The 20,804-nt window shown below is 42.3% G+C and overlaps 1 protein-coding gene across 1 annotated transcript in view; it reads right to left on the reverse strand.

The window, feature by feature from the left end:
* LOC307258180 (transmembrane protein 132C) overlaps positions 1-20,804 on the reverse strand; it is a gene marked incomplete at both ends in the record, with an annotated part of 125,697 nt that continues 104,893 nt past the window's right edge. Inside the window, 5 exons of the mRNA XM_080037632.1 lie at positions 1-1,173; positions 3,048-3,239; positions 6,158-6,431; positions 11,289-11,497; positions 17,260-17,403. Of these exons, the coding sequence (XP_079893758.1) occupies positions 1-1,173; positions 3,048-3,239; positions 6,158-6,431; positions 11,289-11,497; positions 17,260-17,403 (1,992 nt within the window). The remainder of the gene's footprint in view (positions 1,174-3,047; positions 3,240-6,157; positions 6,432-11,288; positions 11,498-17,259; positions 17,404-20,804) is intronic.

Below are 20,804 nucleotides of genomic sequence, written 5' to 3' on the forward strand. Positions count from 1 at the left end.
TTATACCACCTCATTTAAAGCACTGTCATTTAACCGTTCCATGTAATTGCGCAACTCCTTGGAGTCTTCAAACTCCACGTCTTGACACACCCACTTAATGTCCTGGCTGTGGCATCCAGTCAGTGTGTTCACGGTGGGGTAGCTATTGTCTGAGGGGATGGTGGTGAAGGTGGTGAACTTGACCCTCTTCCTCTTGGTGGTGGGCGAGTCCCCTTTGCTGTCCTTGGCTATGCAGGGCGTATCGGCCCCCCGGTGCACCTGGCCCTGCACATTCTTCTGGGCAGAGCCTCCGTTCAGCAGGTGGCTGCCCTCCTCCAGCCCGCTGCTGGAATCCATCATGGAGGTCTGCTCCTCCTGCTGTGGAGACAGGCTGATCTGGCTCTCCAGCAGCTCTGCCTCGTTCCCCAGCCACACCCAGTCGTGGGCATGGTTCATGTTCTCCTGGCCCTCGATGGAGAGCTCCTTGTGGCGGTACTTGAGCGTGTAGGAGATGCAGTTGATGAGAAAGACCAGGATGGCCAGGCAGAAGACCCCCAGCAGGGCGTACATGCCGATCTCCAGGTCCGTGAGCCCGCGAGCCGTCTGAACCAGGTCGTCGTCCATGTTGCGCCCACGGGGGAGGTCCACTTGGGCGGGGAAGTCGGGGAAGTCAATGGGCATGTTCTGGCTGCCATCGTTTGACAGTTTATCCCCGTTGGGCCGACGCATGATCGCGCTTCTGGTAGTGGTGGCTTTCCTCAACACCCCGTCCTCCATGTCAGAGATGGAGCTACCGAAGTAGTGTGTGTCCAGGCCGGCCCTGTCCAGGGAGGGAGAGAGCCTGCCTCCTCTGTTCTCCATATCGTCTGCATCGGGCATGTAGTCGCTGCTCCCTCCCCTAGAGGCGTCACCGTGACCAAACTTCACCCGGACATTGCAGTTCCCCGCCGCCAGGATGCTGCGGCGCTTGAACTTCTGGCAGAGCTCGCAGACGGTCATCTCCACCCTGACCAGCAGGCCCTGGCCCTCCGCCTCCGTCACAATGACAGGCCACTTCCAGGAGGGGCTCTGCTGCACCGTCACCACCTCCTCATCCAGGGAGGTGGCCGTCAGCACAAAGAAGTCAGGATTGTACAGGTCCAGAGGAGCCACCGAGCCGTCGCTGAACTGGAGCCAGGCGCTGATCAACGCCTCCTGTGGAAACACACACACACACACACACACACACACACACACACACACACACACACACACACACACACACACACACACACACACACACACACACACATCAATATGCAGAAAGAGAGAGAGTGAGAGAGAGGGAGAGAGAGAGAGAGAAAATACATTGTCAGTGGAAATTATGGTGAAAAACAACACTGCATCTAACAGAACATTTTGTATCAACTCAAGATACTGTTCAGGTACACTGTCATACCCTGTTGCTTGTTGCCACTGGGAACTGGGAACTGTAGTGAATTAGTAAAAATTAGACATACAATTATAATTAGAATTTCATTTTCCATTTTTTCAATGCACCAAATGTACTTACAATATAAAGTACACAGAGCTTTCTAATTGTGGAAGACTTTCAAAGTGGAAGCTTGTTAATTCGCTAGTTCTGCTAAGTCAGCGGCTATTCTCTCTGAGCTAAAGGGGATAAAGATGAAGAGATGGGCAAAATAAAAAGATCAAACGGTAACATTAAACATTGTTCATGCGATTGAGGATTTGCAATACATAGGCGTCCTCTCCCTCTGCAATTTCGCAATTTGCAGTTCAATGTTGCTGAGGGACAAATCCCCTAAAGGCACACAAGTAGAACCCTACAATGGTCTGTCAATGCTCGCTAATAACAGGCACCAGAGGACTCACAGAGCACTGCTGCCTGCTTATGTGGAGATAGGGCAGATAAACGGCCTCTACTGCCCTGTTTACTTGGACGAAGAGGATGAAGAGGAATGTAAAGGAGCAGTTCAGAGAACTTGTGAGGGGGCTTGAGGGGCAGATCAAAGAAGGCCCACAACAATCAGAGAGTAGCTGGGCCAAATGAGAAAAGGGGATGCAAAATTGCGATAGAACGGCCAAGTTTGAGCTGTGAGTCATATTTTGGTGCTGAAGCTTGTGGTGTTGCTTTTGCATGTTCTGAGATTAAGCTCCCGTTTCTATTAGCTGCCCAAGGAAACACATTCTGTCACACTCTGGCTTTCAAGCCTCGGAGTTAAGAGGGTTAGGGATGGTGTGGAACAAACAAATAGACATGTGTTACATGAGCACATGCACACTCACGGCTTTCTTTGATTGTGAAATTTCTCATTCTAGGACCCTGATAGTGTGAAATGGAATCTGGAAGTAAGTCCTTTGTTTTGTAAAAGCATAGTAATCAAGGCTGCAGAATGCCCTTTTTTGGGGCTTCAGTAGATATATATAATTCTGTCTTTCATCAATTGCGATTCAACCACTGAAGAATAATTGAATATGTGAGGAGATAATAATTACTGGTTTTAAACAAATTAACATCAATTTCTGTCTTAACTAGAGCTGGCTAAATAGCATTTGCAAATCTATTAGTTCCAAATCCCCATTTTTGTAAAGCATGATTTGTATTCACCCATGTTGGCTAATGAGACATGAGCTATAAAGCAAAGCTCACTCTCTCTCTCTCTCTCTCTCTCTCTCTCTCTCTCTCTCTCTCACACACACACACACACACACACTCTCACACACACACACACACACACACACACACACACACACACACACACACACACACACACACACACACACACACACACACACACACTGTATATAAATACAGGTAAAGATTATATTAATTATCGATTAACCTGCTAAACATATTTTCAATTAATTGATAATAATTTGTCGTTTTGTACATAACATATCATAAAAGAGTACAACATCCCACACATTCAGCTCACTATCAGATATGACAAAGAACAGATGCAAATCTTCATATTTAAGATCTTGTTTTAGATTGAATATTTTGCTTTAAAAAAAATGAAAATACTTGCAGATTATTTGACTGAGAGAAATGACAGGATCCTGACCTGTTTGGGGCTCTGCAGAACCTCTTGTGTGGTGGTGGTGGCCAGGATGGCTCTGTTGCTTCCCGCGCTGAGCTGCAGGCTCATAGAAAGGCCTGTAACTAGCTGGACCCCCAGCTCTGTGATGGTCACTTTGTCATCCACCACTGTGATAGTCTTCTCTGCCAGGATGGAGTCAGACAAAGGAGACAACACCTAGGAGCGAGACAGTAAAGGGTGGGAAAAAAAGAGGCCCAAATTAGAAATGTTCTTCCACAATATTTCCCTCAAACGCATGATTGTGTCACGCAATCACCTGTGAAATTGCAGCATGATCAATTACAGCTGTGCTACTCATATGATATGTGATTCAACCCATTGTGCAGCCAGTTCATGAAGGCTTTTTCATTTCCTGCTCTAAACACCCAGGTCTTTCCCAGGAGAAATCATCAGGGAAAGCAGCCACAGCAACAGAGAAAAAGAAGCAACTTCCTATAGAAAACCTTGTTGACAGAAACAAATCCAAGCAGAAATACTGGTCACACTGCTTGATTGACAACTGATTCCTGGCAAGTGGAAAAAATTAAAAACATCACATCAATGAGCACTTAGCTGTGAAAGGTGTTACGGACATGAAAACAGCAGATTACCGCGCTGTTATAAGTGATTTAAAAATGTCTGTCCAAGTGTTTCATCTGACATAAAAAGGCTCGGTCCCCTGTGGAATAGGCAAAACGTTGCACAGGACCCAATTTTTGAATTACATTTTTTTACTCGGGCTGTGTCGATCAAACAACAACTCGACTTGGCTGCCAACCAATATCTCCTGTAGGTAAGAATCCCTTTTCCTCTTGATTCGTACCGGTAATCCAGAGGTAAGGCACATTTGAACCCCCAAAACAGAAGCAGGGAGTCTGGCTGTATTTACTGTAAGAGATGTGACTTGCATGCTGCATATCTTTATATTTTTCTGCTCCATGAATCTTTCAACTTGGCGTGTGGTAGTCAAAGCTGTCAAGGGCTTTGCACTCTGTCGGTGCTTGTTTTGTGAGCGAGTGGGTGTTTTTTTGCAAAGGTGAAGACACACACTCTGTGCACAGACATACAGATGAGGAGCAGATCCCTCTTACACACACACACACACACACACACACACACACATCGTTTGGAAGCCGATATTCATCCAGTTAACCTGGAGAGCCTGACAAACCAGAGGGGCGAGGGGGGAGGACACATTCATCTCTGAGAGGCCACAGTATGCAGGCTGGAAGCACCTGTCTTCACTCGACAAAAGGAGGTACTTGTAAAACTCTAGCAGCAACAGTGGCATCTGTTATTGTAATATGTTCCTAATCTCACAGACGATTATTAGATTGAGTTGTTTATGTGTGTTGACAAAATAATGTGCCATAGTGAGTTTTCATAATATTAATAATATTCAAATAATTTGACTATTCCCAATTTGGTGATACTTTGACGATAATATAATCATTAGTTTTGAATCATAACTACAGCATTATATTGTGTAATTACAACAGCCTTCAATGCCCTCTGCACTGCAGGTCATATTGTTTGTCCTCAGATTTCACTACGAATCCAAATCTTCTCGCATAAGATGAAGGCTACCAACCATGATTGTTTCATTTCGACCTGCCTATTTAGGAAGCACCGCTGAGTCAGACAATGGTTAAGGTTTCCTGCAACTCTGGTCGTATATTCACAATTTTAGCCGCCATTTCTTTTAAAGTAGGATGATGTTTTACTGACCAAAGTAATTGCTTAAATGTGGGCACATGGTAACATTGCTACAAGGAAGACCAACAGGGCACGGAACATGTGCAGTTAAGCCAGATCATCCGAACCAGTTTGTTTGTCTACAAAATGGAAATCCCTCATTTCAAAACTGTGTAAATTGTGTATGTGAGAAACTGTGCCAAGTAGGCTTAAATAACTACATTTGAACCAGGGAGTTGGTCTGTTAACTGTTTGATGTTTAAAGCGGCTACGAGTAACATTTAAATATCTTTTAAACAGCCTCATGTTTCCTCTAATACCTTTAACAGCAAACGAGACCATCAGTGGTCGGTGATCACACACCCAGTCCGATTTTCAGTTCGCTCGTGCAGGCTCTATGGTCACATATCCGTATTGGTCGCAGATTTCAGTGTGGAGCAGCAACGCATTTGATAAGCCTATCCCTCCAGGTGAGGGAAGGGGAGCGGGAGCCTTGTTTGAGACAGTTATTTGTCGTCATAATGACTGATAACGGGGCTGAACCATCAAAGAAAAAAAAGAGAATGCAATGAAGAAAAGCTAAAAGGGAGAGTGATATAGGCTACGGGCGGGACGAGGGCATTGCCAAGCAACGTGTATACAATTTCACGAGAGCGAAACTAGACTGCAGTGTTAACTCCTAAATGAATGAGCGGTTGGTACTAACACAAAGTTTGCTTTGCTTCACCATCATCAGATAACCATTATCTGAAATAGTCATTATTTACATCAACAACACAAACACATTACTTCATCGTGATCCATACTAACTGCCGTCTCTCGTTCATTCACTTTCTGTGAGGACACGTAATCTTTCAGCTCCGTGAGAGAGAGTAGTTAGGTGACGCTGCTGCATCAACTCATTGCAATCAGGTGTGTGTAGCACTGACTGGCATTAGTTGATGCAGTGTCAAAACCACTCTCACGGAGCCGAAAAGAATCCTCACACTTTCAACACACGGACATGCACTATATTGCGCCCTTCTCAGTTCACACTCGCACGCCTGGCACGAGCTAGAAAACAGCTTTGCGACAGCGGGCGTCGTAAAAATACTACCGCTTTTGTCCAAAGGGGACGTGCCATGTTACTCATAGTGGCTTTAAGTAGACCGTTACGGTATATTTTTGTTTGCTTTTGTTTTCCCCTCAGACTAATTTGAGTTAACCTGATATGAGGTTCATACAATCTCTTAATAACTGTATTTCAATGTTGCCCCATCAGACTTTATTATAGCAATGTGGTGGAGTTCCCAGAACTATCAAATGAATAGCTCTAATAAACTGGAATTTCTCCCAACATTACTGTGACATTTCTAAATATGAACACATGAAATCCTCGATACATCACACACATAGCCTACCTGGATAGTCGTCATCCCCACGTCGAGTCCCACCAGTATCCTCCTGTCCAGTAGCTTTGCAGTCTGTGGGTCCTCTACCTTCAGGAAGTCCCACACCAGCTCTGTGATGTCCACCTGCCAATCAGAGCCCAGCATGAAGCTGGTCTGGCCCCGGGGCTCAGCTGCCTCCGCTACAAAGTGTGTCAGGACTCGGACCATGGCGTGTTGGTACTGCAGAGTGCAGCTGCGTCCTCGTCTGTCTTCGTCATCCTCGTCCTCGCTGGCCCGTGTAGACCTTGCAATGAAAAAAGACAAAACTCTGTGGATAAGAATGTTAGTTGATCCACTATGTTAGTACAGACCTAACTATCTCAACAACGTTTTGGTCCTTTGACTTGTCCTCCAGCACCAATGTCAGGTCAATACTTGAATTCGTCAAATGCTTCATTGAAAGACCAAATACCTGCAAAACCAATAACATTTCCATGAGCCTCAGATTGTACTTTTTATTCCGAGGCAATTATCAAACTTTTGCATGCTTTTACAGGCTCAACTAGATGTGTTAAGAGGTTGCATGTTTGTATTAGCATGCAAAGTCATGTTTATTATGTATGAATGACACTGATTGAAAAAGTACAGAAAGTTCATGTGTGTCAAAGCTACATGACATACATATTATATGCACGTTTTGCTTTATTACAGTAGAAAAAAACTTGAATAATTGTGGGATATATAGGGTGCATGAGTTTGCTAAATATCAACTTTACGAGGAGAGAATACTTCAGCACTGACTGCACTCTGTATTGATGTGTGGTTTGTGGTAATGTCAGCAGCGATTTAATTAAACTGGTCTATCAAACGCACACACGCAGCAGTGTAACTCATACAGGGTTTTTACCTGACAAAGCTCAAGTAACATTGCGGTGTTGCTGATTAGACCACTAAGATAGGATCAATCCAGCATGCGGCGATCATTTTTCTTTTTCAGTGTGTCTCCTACACCGTTTTGGAGCACCCGGCCTGGATTGTGAATGTGCATGCACACCTACTTTCTGCTTTGCTTAATAGCCTGCCTGATTGCTCTGTTGCTAGCAAATCTAATTTTATTACCTTAGGCAACAAATCAGCCCACAGAGGCTCAGCTCTTTCTCACTAGCAAAATTGCTATAAGTATGACAAACTCGGTTTAAATAGTCACTAAATACTGCAATATCATTAGATTTCACCCATAACTGTTTTATTTATTTATTTGCTTCAACAAACACAACTTAATAAGAAACAGATAAAGCAATGTTAGAATGGCTTATCTGGAGGAATAAATGCTGTTACAACTCTTCAGTCGTACACTGGGGGGAACAGTTGGGTTACCCGCAAATAGGAAAATGCTTTGTCAACAAAACTACCAATCATATACTGTACTGTAGACTTACACCCGACTTTCCATCTAGTCATTGACATTGTTTCCCCTGTCTCCTTGTCCCTCTCACACTCATACTAGCAAAAGGTTGCATTCGTGATAAAGAGATGACAATACATTAATCTCTTAAACTGTTTTCCTTGCGATTATCCGCTCTGCTTCGTCTCTTTCCGTCGCAATCCCCAGAGAAATCTGACTGCATGCGACGCCGTGGGAATAAAGATGTTTGCTGTAGTAAAAGCTGAGAGAACAGTCAGATTTGGAGACAAGGGCTTAAAAGCTTCGCCGGCAGGATTCCACATCCAACTGATTGACACACACATGTTCACAGAAAGAAAGGATTCTACTGTGGATATTGTAGGATCACAGAAAGGCAAACCTATGGATTCAGTATTCAACAACAAGGGTGAAGAGCAACAAGTGATCCAGCCCAATTCAAAGCATTAATGTGTGAGGACACATTTTGACCAAACTGTGGTGTTCAAACACAGATCAAGATGACTATTTGACTTTCTCTGAATTGTTATGTTGTGTCATCTTCAACCCCTGAAAACTCCTCATCAAAGTATTTTCTACAACTTTTATCAGGACTGGATAAGCAACCTTCCAAGCTGACAAGAGTGAAGAGAGCACAGTGGCAAATCTCAAATGTGAAATGACTAGAAATGTTTCAACTTTGCAGAAAATAGTGTGACTATGTAGGACCCATTCACTAAGAGTAAGAAGTTGATGGAGTATAGAAATTTTTAAAGGCTTTTAATACTAGTGCTAGCATGACCTAGCTTCTCTGAAAGCATGCAGACATGTTTGCATGTTGGCTGCTGGACTGTCGGATGTGGTACCAGATATCCATGTGGACCAGATCACTGCTAGATATAATTCAACATAAGGAATAAGGACATGGTCAAATTGATGGTATTTTTTGGAAGAGACTAGGGATAGGGGATAGGGATTTTATCACGATAGCTGACTTAGATGACTGTCTGTTGATTAGTTTAATGATCTGCTGGCCTTCACATAGCTCTGCAAACTTGCCTCACAATTGCATTTTAAAAATGTAATTTAAGAAACGTTTGTAGAGCTACATTCAAAAAGCAGATCAGTTGTTCCTAATTGGGCTTACACATTTCATGCATATTTAGGGATGCTTAATCCTCCACTCATGACCTTTCATTTTCCACACAGAAGTGGAAAACTGGCCCGAATTCCCCAGTGAAGTTTGGATAACTTTTGTCAGCTCGCCTGGTCAATTAAATATTTTGTTTTTATCCAATACATGGAGCTTCCTCCCTTGGTCACTTGAGTCCACCGTGGCTAATTCAAATTTACATACAGTACAAACAAAAGAACTATCAGCTGCATAAAAATGTAGCACTTGTTCAGATGAAGTTTATACCAGCAGACTAACAACCTTTGTGATTCATGAATTTGTAATCAGACATTAATTTTTCTTTTTCTAAATTACTGTTCCCCTTTCATAAATTCCCCCAAAATCCCTGATTGCACTCGTCTCAACACTTTCTCTCCATTCATTTACATATTATACGCAGAGGAGGAAACCATCTGCCAATTATTCCAATAGCAGTAATTGAAAGTTTCTCGCCACTGACTGCTTCCGTTAAATCCTTTTGAGTCGCACTGTGAGTGTTTTGAGCTTAAACAGAATTTTGTTTATTTGACATTCACAGCCAAATGAGTTGACAAATGGCACTGACGTTGGATGACTGTGTGCCGACATATTGACTAAATCAGCGTTTAGAAAGTACATTTACAAAGACATTTACACATGCATGTATGAGTCAGGTGTAATGGATTCAGGAGTAAACAAGCTGAAAGTGGAGTCCAACCATTTTCGCTGGGGTATAAAAATATGTCAGCGCTCATGCAGCCATCTCAAAATCTAATCTAAGATGAATCTAATAAACAAATCACACACAGCGTGGAGAACAACCTGATTCACAAAGCAATCTTTTCTTACTGCTTCATTCACTTTCAAGCCAAGTTCTGACTTCAAAGGAGATGCTGCATATTAATGTAGTTGTCATGCTTATTTTGGTTGTGCCCCGTGGATTGTGCGGCGCATTTCTTTTGACATTTTGCTGCATTTCATTTTTCTGCTACAGTAACAATGACAAAGGGCATTTGGGCAGAAATAGGCAATGTTGCAACTCTGTCTGATGCTTGATTTTTATTTTTATTATTTGCGTCTAGTGGAGAATTCAACTACAGCTATTTGTTTTACAGTCGGAGGGGAGCATTACATTTTTGGGCACAGTTTGAGTCAACTCAGTATAAAAACAACAGTATAAATTGAGCAATGAAAGGTAACTGCAATAGAACACTATAAAACAGGGGATGGGGGCATCTCAATAGTCAATATACATGTCTTGAAAGATGTGTTAAAGGAGTTTTCATGCCTGAGTGCTATACGCCTAAACTTAGGTTTGCAGTGTGCAAAGGCTTATCTTGTCTCTTTTTTGACAGGGCTTAGGGAGCAAAGAGGTGAGCCATACATGCAGTGCCAGTCAAAAAAATCTGTGTTACTTTGCAACTATCGAACTTACAGGCCTGATGTTTTTTTTATCTCCTATTTCAAGACTTGCTAGCCTGGCTGCTAGAGGGAGGTCCTGCCACCACACACTATTGTGGCTCAGTTCCATGTTGGCTTTTGGCACAGTGGACCAATGCCCATTCTCACCAACAGGCAACTTTGCTAAGGTTACGCCTGTTGTCCTCTGATAAAGAAAGAAGGGTGAAAGACAGCGACAAAACAAAGCTTTGGTGCTAGTGCTGGCGTCAACAATGACAACACATGCTCGGCTGTCTCCGCTGATAAAGGCAAAACCAGCAGCTGGGTAGAGCAACATCCTCGACAAGCCCTGGCGTGAGTCGAATGCTGTACCTCTGTCACTCAAAACAAGAGGGCAAAAAGGGCTAATTAGAGCAGACACACTGGTGCGTGGGACGACTCCAAGCCCAAGTCCAACCTCGCCGCTTTCTTTTTCCAGAAGTAATTACTGCAGGTGTAGGCATGATAGCGGCTCCGTCAATTAATGGATTTTAACTGTTGTGGAGTAGCACTGACTGCACAGCAGCGTTGGCAGAGGTGCTGCTCTAGTGATGAGGCCCGGCGGGAAAAGGTCTGACCTCCAGACAGCTCTAATAATGTTCTGTTCTACTGACGACTCAGAGGCACAATGTCAGGCCACCTTAAGCCAGCCGTAATGACAAGTCGTATTGCACAGGTCAGCCATTTTGTTATCAGCCAAGAACTGTCAGTAGCAGTGAATTCAGGAAGTGACAGGTGGTGGAGTGGGGGTTCAGTCACACGTCTCATCATTATCTCATCGAAGGGTGCCAGGATTGAAATCGAACACATCACCTGGAATAAAGGCTGTCAGTTGCCCTTTCTTTGACCAAACCAGTGCTGCTGCAAACGTGGACAAAGGACTCTGATAATGTGCATATATGTGATGCAAAGAGCAACACTGTTGTAAGAGAATGAAAAAAAACAAAAAAAAACAAAAAATACAGAGGACACGTAGAAATCAAACTGGGATCCATTCAAATTTAAATGACAGGACCATGATGCCGTTTTATTGGTGAAATTGGGCCTGAACTTTTGCACAGCACGACATGACATGGGAAACTGAAGTGTGAGAGAAAGACCCCTTGGCAGAAAGTTGAATTATTAAGCAGAGAAATATAAAATAAGAAGTGACTGAAGTACTGTACCTCTGACTGGTGGCCATGATGGGCACCCTCCAGCCTTTGATCTGGCTCAGCTCTGTGTCTGACACCTCAATCTGCAGGGGGAGCCGAGGGATCCACACGTTGAGCTCCAGCTGAGAGCTCAGGTATCCGTGGGTGAAGTTCACCATCATCTTCACCTTGCCCTTCATCTCCTTGCCATTCACAAACACATAGTCGCAGCGGTCTGACACCTGCGCGGGAGAGAGAGGGAGAGAGAGGATTAAGAGAGAAAAGCATTTGAGTTGAACCCTGCACTAGATGACTACAAAGTGAATCACACACGGTGCAATATAGGCTAGTACCGTACAGCGTACACTGTATAGGCCGGGGCCCTTCCAAGTTGATTACAAGGCTTTGCACTCCACTGATACTCCGTATTCCTGTAACTACTTTGAACAAGATGAAAGGTCCTCTATCGCTATCCGCGCTCAGGAAAAGAGGAAGCAGGGCAGCGAGGACATCTTTGAACCTAAGGGAATAAGAGGTCGTGGTCCACTCGTCTATTATAGTTCAGCCTACAGCTAAAAAAGAACAACCAACAGATGGAGACTCGTGAGAGGGAGAGGCAGTTGTCTAATGATGAAATGACCAAATTCAAAGCCATCTGTTTCATAAATTGCTTTACAAATGGAATGAGTGTGCCAATTTTTATTCTACAATTGAAAGACACAAGTCCTTGTTGCCTTAGCTCCCCACTCTTTGAAGCCTTCACTATGCTTTTTTTAAAAATTATTACTCATACCAGCGTTTGATTAACGCCCAGAATCCCCTCTCTCTGTGTCTCTTTAGGCCGTATATGATACAGCAGTGCAAGCATTACAAACGCAAACCATACGCAAAAACCTTAAAAAGCCAAAGAGAAAACCTCGAGAGGGATATCCAACACAGACACACACACACTCATAGAGGTAATTACTCAGTATATGTCTTAAACAGAGATACCCTGTTTTCATGGGCACTTTGTCAATCCTATTGATCCCATCATATAGCAGTCTACCGTGGCCGGAACCAGATGGAATTAGATGGTCAGGGGATGTATCTTTTCCCTTCTTCTTCTCCCAAGTTATTTCTCCACAGTGAGATAAAAACCATAAACAACCATTCATCATGAGGCTGAGGCAGGATATCATCTGTGACCAGGAAGAAAACTTTGTGCGTGACAGATCCTATAGCTTTGTGGGAGTTCGCTCCACTTCTCGTCTAGAGTAAAGCCAGCAGGGGGGATTTCAGCAGGGACTAAATTTGGCAGGTTTGTCTCTACATTAAAGCAGAGATTTGAAGATATTTCGCATAGATTTTATACTCTGTACTACGGACTCTGGAACGAGCGGCCTTCCTAAATAACTGTCACTAAAGAAACATAGAGGGAAGATTTTTTAGAAAGTATAAAAATGGATATTTTCAATACAGCAAGATATTTAACTCTACACTTGTAGTCAAAGCCACTTGAAGTGAATGAATATCTCCTCACGATCCGTTACCTGTCTGTACGCACTGAAAATAATATCTGGTGTTAATGTACAGCCTAGGCTCTATACACTGGTATGTAAACAATGGGGGCCCAACGTAAATTAACAACATGCCCGTTTACACAGCCTAGGCTGTGTATTGACACTGGCTTTTTTACAGGTAATGGATGAAGGTGGTGATGATTTTGACAAAAAGTGATTTTGATATCAAACATTCTCCAGAAGGGCTGACTACACCTTCAATGCTTTGTAAAAAGATTTTTTACTGAATCTAATCATTTATTATCTTAGTCTCTCACTTTAAGCAAAATATGAAGTATCTTTCCACTGTTCTGCAATGAATCAAGGTGACAGCATCATGGCTAATTGCTCCACTCAGAAGGTGGAAGCTAGTTAGCTTATCCTGCAATTGCTTTTAACACTGCTTCCAAAGGAATGGGGACTCCTGTGATTTCAACACTTCTTACAAACCTTTTATACCTTTTAGATAATACTTATCTTAAAGATGGGACTTAAAACTGCATTTAAGTTACAAAGACATTGCATCACAAAGATCACAAAGACATTGCATCAATCAAATTACAAGTGAAAGGACTCTAACTGTAAAAACCCACTGACGTTCGGGACGCTATCACAACAGAAAAATAAATCAAACTTTCTTATCTCCATAAAGTGAGAAATCTGAATAGCACACTTCAAGGCAACAACCAACCCTGAGCAAACTGATAGTTGCCCTGCACTCTTAAAGTTGACACATGTGCACGGATGATTTTTTTTTATTGCAGCCAATGAAGAGTAGGACATACTATAGCATACAGAGTAACACCTTTCTCGTGCACTAATTCCTGCACGACACTGCAGGCTAACAGTGACTGACAGAGTTGCCTAATGAAGCTTTTGAACATTTTCTACAAGGGCGGCGTTTTCCCCCCCGGCTACAGTCAGTCATGGAGCAGATTGGGCTCCCAGTGTGAGAGTGTGTTTGAACTGATAAAGATGTCAGAGGAGTCCCCGCTCCTTATCAGCCCTCATTGTGCGCCTCTTTCTCTCTCACTGCACTCCTGGAGTGTTTCGGGCGCTCTGTGACCTGTCTGCACGAGCATGAGGTGGCAGGTTTAGATAACACCTGACCAGGCATCAAGTGAGAATCGCTGACCATATTTAGCAATATGATGGATCAATAAAATAGATGTTGCTCACAAATGCGTTTATCCTTCCAGTTCCCCTTTATTAAGCAGGGAAAAAGGAGCGTGGGATTTATTAATCTGTAGGTCTGGTACAGCTTGTCCCTGGGCAGGCAAATAACTGCCCTCAGGCATTTCTTTGGTCTATTCCCGAATAATCTAAGCAGAAACAATTATGGAAAACAAGGCAGCTAACATCCATCCATCCAGACATTCACACACATTACACATGATGTGCCTACACTACCCTGCTGTGCCATATTATTGGTGTGACGGAGCACCAAATCAATACTTTCACATCCTAAGACACCCTCAATTAACCAGCGGCCCGTTTAACCCCCTCGTGCACCCTCCCGGCAGGATGTGTGTGTTTTGTGGAAGGCCGAATGGACGGTGGGTGGGACTGTCTCTGTGAATTTACACATCCTCCGTCATTCTGATTCACAAAGTATCATAAACGTCCGGGAGGATCCACTGCCACATTAATCAGACACATTAGGCAGCTAACGGGAGAATACTTACAGAGGACATTAAGGGCTGTCTCTGGATCTAGCCCAGGAAATTAACAACTCGCCCAGACACACGCAATCCACGGGCAGATATGAGCGATGGGGAGTACGGAGCATGAAGGTGGGCTGAGCCTGTCTACAACCGGCTTGTACACAGGCTCGGCTTGACAGAAGCAATTAAGCCGCTCAGACTTCTCTCTGCTTAAGCTACATTATGCATACACTAGTCACTTGTATGAAGGGGGGGGGGGGGGAGAGGGGCTGTAAATATTCGAATAGGCCCTGCTCTGAGGAAGCAGTAGTTATAAGAGCCCCACTCATAACATGACCTTGAGTAAGTGTAGGTCATGGCAAATATGGAGATGGAAGATTTGCTCTGGAAACTTAGCAATACATTTAACTTAACTGGAGAACGTGTTTGTGCTGTTGGTTTTGCATTTTCAAAATTGTTCTGCTGTGCAAGCGACCAGAACAAGATTTATTCTTGAAAACCTTCAACTTTTGCTTAGAAGTCGAAGGTTTTCTTTACAGCAGGAAATGGAAGCAAGAGGAACACCAGCGTAGTGGTTGGACATTTCTATTACAGTAAGAGAACCAGACAGAAAAAAACCACACATGTGAGCCATTGGTATTACACAAATATTGATGAAAGCTGCTTACTGTAATAGTTTAAACATATCCTCACTGTCGGCATCTGCAATATTGGTAGATGTAGCTGAAACAAGATAGATGTATTCATGCATTGGCCCTTCACTGAACTTTCAAAACTGTAAACCAAGGAAGCACAAGTTTTGTAATAAAGAGTTAAGTCTTATTTCAGTCTTTTCATGCAATAAATACCTCTGAACCCATTGAATGCAAAAAGCCTGTTACCTGAAGAATTTCTTAAAAAAAAAAGAAAATTAAAAAAAAACTTTAAAGGTGCAGTGTGTAATATGACATCATCAAGTGGTACAATTCTAGATCACAACAGTTGGTCTCTATGGCTCCCGTTCAGAGAAGCAACATAAATTCTTAAAGAACATGGTAGAACTGGTAGTTTTGATGGACACAGTGAGGCTAACTGTTCCATTCTTTGCTTCTGTAGCGCTAAAGACATTCCAACTATGACGCTTCCAAAATGGCGGCGCCCATGCCTTTGTCCATGGTATGGAGAAATAAGGCGATATAAGGGACCCTTTCTTAGGGAAAAAATAATAATAAATAAAATTCAGCTATAATGCACTTAATTAAACATACTTATGAATATTATGATTATTTTCTACCAAGTCTGCTATGAAAAAGATCCCAAAATTCTACACACTGCAGGTTTAATTAGTATAAGGCCACAAGTGAACAGTGTGCAAAGTGACTCATTATTCAGGCTTAATGTCACTCTGTGCTTACTAATGGCTTATTCTCCGGGTAAAAATCAGATAAATGAGTCATGTTTACATCCACCATCGCAGGCCGTGATGAGAGAATAACTTTCCCTGAGTGAGCAGCAGTGAGCATGTAGGATGGATGCTCTGACCCAGAGCTGTCAGCAGCGGAGCATCTCTGACTGCTGTTTTATCTCCCTCTGGAGCTCATTTAACCGTCGCTAACTCACTCATCAGACAGGATAAGGTGGATCTATGTGGCAAAATATCCACATCTACTTGAAGTTTTTTGATTTTGTTTCATTATCGCTCTTTAGCGTACATTACTTGGTTCGACTGGCTGCATCCTATCATCCCTTCTGATCTTGACAGGTTCAAACAGGAAACATGGCTGGAAGGAGCCCTTCACACAGCAGGGTGCTGTTTCTAGAAACTCAGCAACAACTCAGACTACAGACAATGTGATTTTTTTCCTCTTTCATTTTTCACTTTCTACAGATTATTAAGGAGTGGTTGATATTCTGTTTGAGAGAGTCTTGTTTTGGTGAGCAAAGCCACTGACACCAGGGCCCAACTACATAACACTGTCAGGGACATTTTATTCTGTTGAGCCTTGTGCCCCGGGTTTGAAAGGGCCTCTAAAAATAAAGGAAAACCTGTCAGCAGTGACTGCATATCAAACACTGACTCTCATGTTGTCTGCCGGTGTTTGTTTGTGTTTATCCTTTCTGGAGGATTTATATAGATGTGCTAAACATAGAAGATCTTTTCATCTATTTTTCACATTAGCTTTAATGTCGTGTCCGTAACGCTTCACAATGGCAGCACAGTGTCACTCATTAAATGCACATATTTGTTATCAATCCTTTTTCACTTCGATTCTATATTAATTAGGTATTGTAAAGGACATTAATGTTTTTGCTAATGTAAAGATATCATAAATCTATGCACTTGTGCAAAGTCTGCCAATGGCAATTCATAAGACTGCTGATACAAGCCAGGTGTCCTTTCAGACCGAACAGTTGGTGGCACTAATTCTTGCAGTTGGCGGCCATTAAACCATTGCAGAAGACAAGAGCACATCAACACTATGCAATTGCCAGTGTGTGTAAGTGCCAGTCAAACATTACACAGTGGAAACATTGTAGAAAAGAGAATAGTCACATGGGATTTATTTGTGTTTCATGTATACGTCTAAGGTAGGATACAGTCTCCTCATCACTCAACATGGGAGGTTTTCACCTGCAGTTACTTTTCTTCAATGGACTTTCAGTTGAAGTTGTACATATGCTTCATGTAGATGATACGCTTAATCAATACACCAACTTTTCCACCTCAGCCAAGCATGATTTTATTTATTTATTCATTTTTTTGCTTATTTTCAATTTATTTATTTGAAGATAGTCATATAACATCATCATCATACTGACCTTGACCACATCTTCATCTGTAGAGCGACACTTGACGGCCTCAGAGACATCAGTAACAGAGGCGTCTATTCCAATGGTCACCACTTTTACCGGGACAGCCACTGTCTTCCCCGTCAGCACGGCAGTGTTCAGAATCTCAGAGTCCTGAAGACAGAAAGTATGAGAGAGAGAGAGAGAGAGAGAGAGAGAGAGAGAGAGAGAGAGAGAGAGAGAGAGAGAGAGAGAGAGGGAGAGAGAGAGAGAGAGAGAGAGATCAGCACAGTAATAGTGGATAGCCATGCAGGTTTCTAATTCTAACCCCCCAAATAACAAACAGTAAATCACAAGCTCTGTAAGGACAAGAAGTAAGCAAGTTGTATTAAAGATCACCTAAGGGACTTTGCACAATCACTGCTCAGTAAGTGATTATTGGGTAAACCAGTGTGAAATCAGCACCACTGTTGCGTGGACAGCTAATGACTGATTGAAGCCGGTGAGTACATCGTCAAGGACAGTGTTACAGCAGTTCATTGTGTGTGTTTTTCCTCACTTGAATTAGTCAGGTCTACTGTGAATCTTCCATCTACTTTGCTGGAAGTAATTTCTGAAAGAGTTTTTTTAATCTAAAGCATTTCCACTGATTTTCTCAGTAGCTTATGTTTAGTTTGCAAGCCGTTTAGCCAAATATGAAGGTAACCACAACTATGTGGGGGTTGTTGTAATTATTGTTCACATAATAATTAGGATGACAACATTACCCTCACTGTCAAGCTACTCAGCCAGCTAATTGATGAAAGTAATTAGCATAACATTGTGGTCGGCTAGTCACAACAATCCCAGGTCGGCAAATACAATTTTCATTTGACTTGATTATCGACAGGAGACAAATGAAATGCTGAACGATTAATATTTCAATGTGGGATGAATTATCCATGCTCTATTACATTTTTTTTCTCACCAAAAGAATGATTTGCTTCTCTTCCCAGACACACCATCAAGTAAGACTGAGTATTTCTTCTGCCAGGCCTGATCCAGCTTTCTATCCATATAGTGCTCGATGCCTAGCAATTGTAATGCTCCCTTCGCAGTCTCTTTGGTGGTTGTGATAACCCTCTTCTTGAGCATGTGTAATTGCCTAGTAAGAGTAGGATACTCGAAACCTGACTTAATATGCATAGTGAATGCCTTTCTACCTTCAGTCTCATGTGCACAGTTCTAGCAAACCTTATGCCCTACACTCCAGAGCATTCTTCTCCCAGGACACAGAGACACTGGATGGTCTGAAGAGGACATCATCATATATTCAGGGGCCTTAATGCACACTCCTCGCAGACAAAAAAAAGTAAATGTAGCATCCACTAATGAACTGTCCTTTCAGCCTTCTTGTCCATAAAGTAACCCTTCTTAATGATCTACCCTACATGGTTCATCTGGGTTAACAGTAGGTATCTACATTTTTCTAGGTATAGCCTGACTGGCTATCTATCTAATGAATCTTAAATTGAAATCAATATACAATTGAATCCACTTAAACAGGTAATATGAAGGTAGATTAACTACACCACATCACACAAATTCCACTCCAGCTCAGACTGTTACAGCACTCTGCTAAGCTAACGGTTATTAGTAGTTTGGTGGGTGTTCTTCTCCATGATGCTATTAAGCTGCTTGGCTATATCATGTAGGTATGTGGAATAATAATGGGTTATTGACTGGATATTTTTTCATTACATTCAGAAAAGATCTCATTTGCCAGCATTCACTCGACAGTTGGTTGTTTAGTTGTGAGAGTAAGTTTCCAAGGATTACCAATTATAAGCTCCCTTTACATTTTTCTAAATCTAAATGATATAAATAATTGTCATGTGTTTACAACAGGCATACAAATGCAGCTCAATTATAAAAATCAATTACTATTTATTGAATGTATTGTATAAAATATATGGTGAAACCTGACAGGATTCAGTTGGGTATATCCTGTGTACATTAGTACTTTCTGGCCAATCAGCTTCGACCTAGTGTCTTTGTGAAAAACACCATGGTAGCAATTTGGCCCTGTACTATATTATTAGAGAGACTCTCAGTGAGCGACCTCAACAGTGGAGACAGCCCTGGCTCTTTAACTTCAATGGCACAGCTTCATCACACTGAACATAAAACTTAACCTTTCCTTACACAGACACTCACTCACAGTAGTATTGTCACATAAGATAATTGGGGCCAATTAAGATAAGTTTGAGTTAACTTTTGTCACCCATGCACATTGGATTGTCTCTTCCGCTTATTCAGCCCAAAGAAATTGGACTTCAATTACACAATGTTATTGCTGCAATTACAAACAGATGCCATTTAGGTCAAATTGTACTTCTCAATACTGCAACGTCGTACATAGCCTTCTTGCTATTGGAGAACCAAAATCACTTAGCTAATTGTACAGCATAGCAAAAGTCATTCTCTTATTGGGATGGTGTTACACAAAAGCCCCTCTGTGAAATCCCTTATTTCAATGGGCAATCTCCCCAAGAAACTATTTATTTTTTACGCACTGTGTTGAAGCTTTGCGAGCATGAAAGATATTTCAGTGGTATTCTTTTGAGGTAAGCATTCTTCTAAACAGAGAATACTTCCTCTAGGTAGGCTTAGCTCCAGACCTGATCAACTCCTAGAAACGCCCCTGCAACAATGCCTGTCCTACTCAGTGAGTATCCTACTGTCAAATGGAAAATACGCAAGATTTGTTCACTGCCCTGTTAACTCAGTTTCCTGTTAAAATACTTCACTCTGTGTTTGTGAGCTTGTGAATGAAAGCCATTAAAAAAAGCAGGATTAAGTTTGGTTGAAAGGAGCCTTGTCATTTTTAAGCATCAATTACTGAGACCATTCAGCTTTGGAGTGAAATGATTATTAGCTGAGCCAAGAGATACCAATGAATCACAAAAAAACACTTAATCTTCCAATGGCTTTTCATTACAATTTTATAGACTGTGACAGTGTTATATAGCAATATAAACTCCCCTCTCCCTGTGCCACTGACTTTGATTCAATTCCCCTTAAAATCGAGGGTTGCTGTAAATTAATTGTGTGTCTGCTGGGATTCCTCCATTTCCAGAGGGTCATCTATAATACATGATGGGGTAAATGGTTGGAATCTGGTGAAAGCAGAGGCTAATGTTAGATAACAGCAGCTGGAGATGACCCAGCAGCAGGTTGAGAGCAGGGCCTGCTAGTAATAAGCCACAACGGGATCCCAAAGTGATGCATCAGTGGTCCACACACTCAGACATAGGCAGCCTAATTAAACACCAAATAGAGATCAGTGGTGCACATCAGCAGTGTCTCAGTCATCTTACATTTGTCTGTAAGAAGACACAATGGAATTTTGGCGTGGTAAACTTTTAAAATGACCAGATTGTTATGTTCGGAAATGAATGAGTTTCTAAATAATAAAGGTGGATATCCCCAATTTCACTTAACTCTATTCCAACCATAGTTCTGTCCTTTCTTCATGTTTTCTGTCATTAAAGGCGAAGTAAGTTCTATGGTCCTTTTAGCTAACTTCCTGTAAG

This window comes from Ammodytes marinus, assembly GCF_949987685.1.
Source record: "Ammodytes marinus genome assembly, chromosome: 2".
NCBI lineage: Eukaryota > Metazoa > Chordata > Actinopteri > Uranoscopiformes > Ammodytidae > Ammodytes > Ammodytes marinus.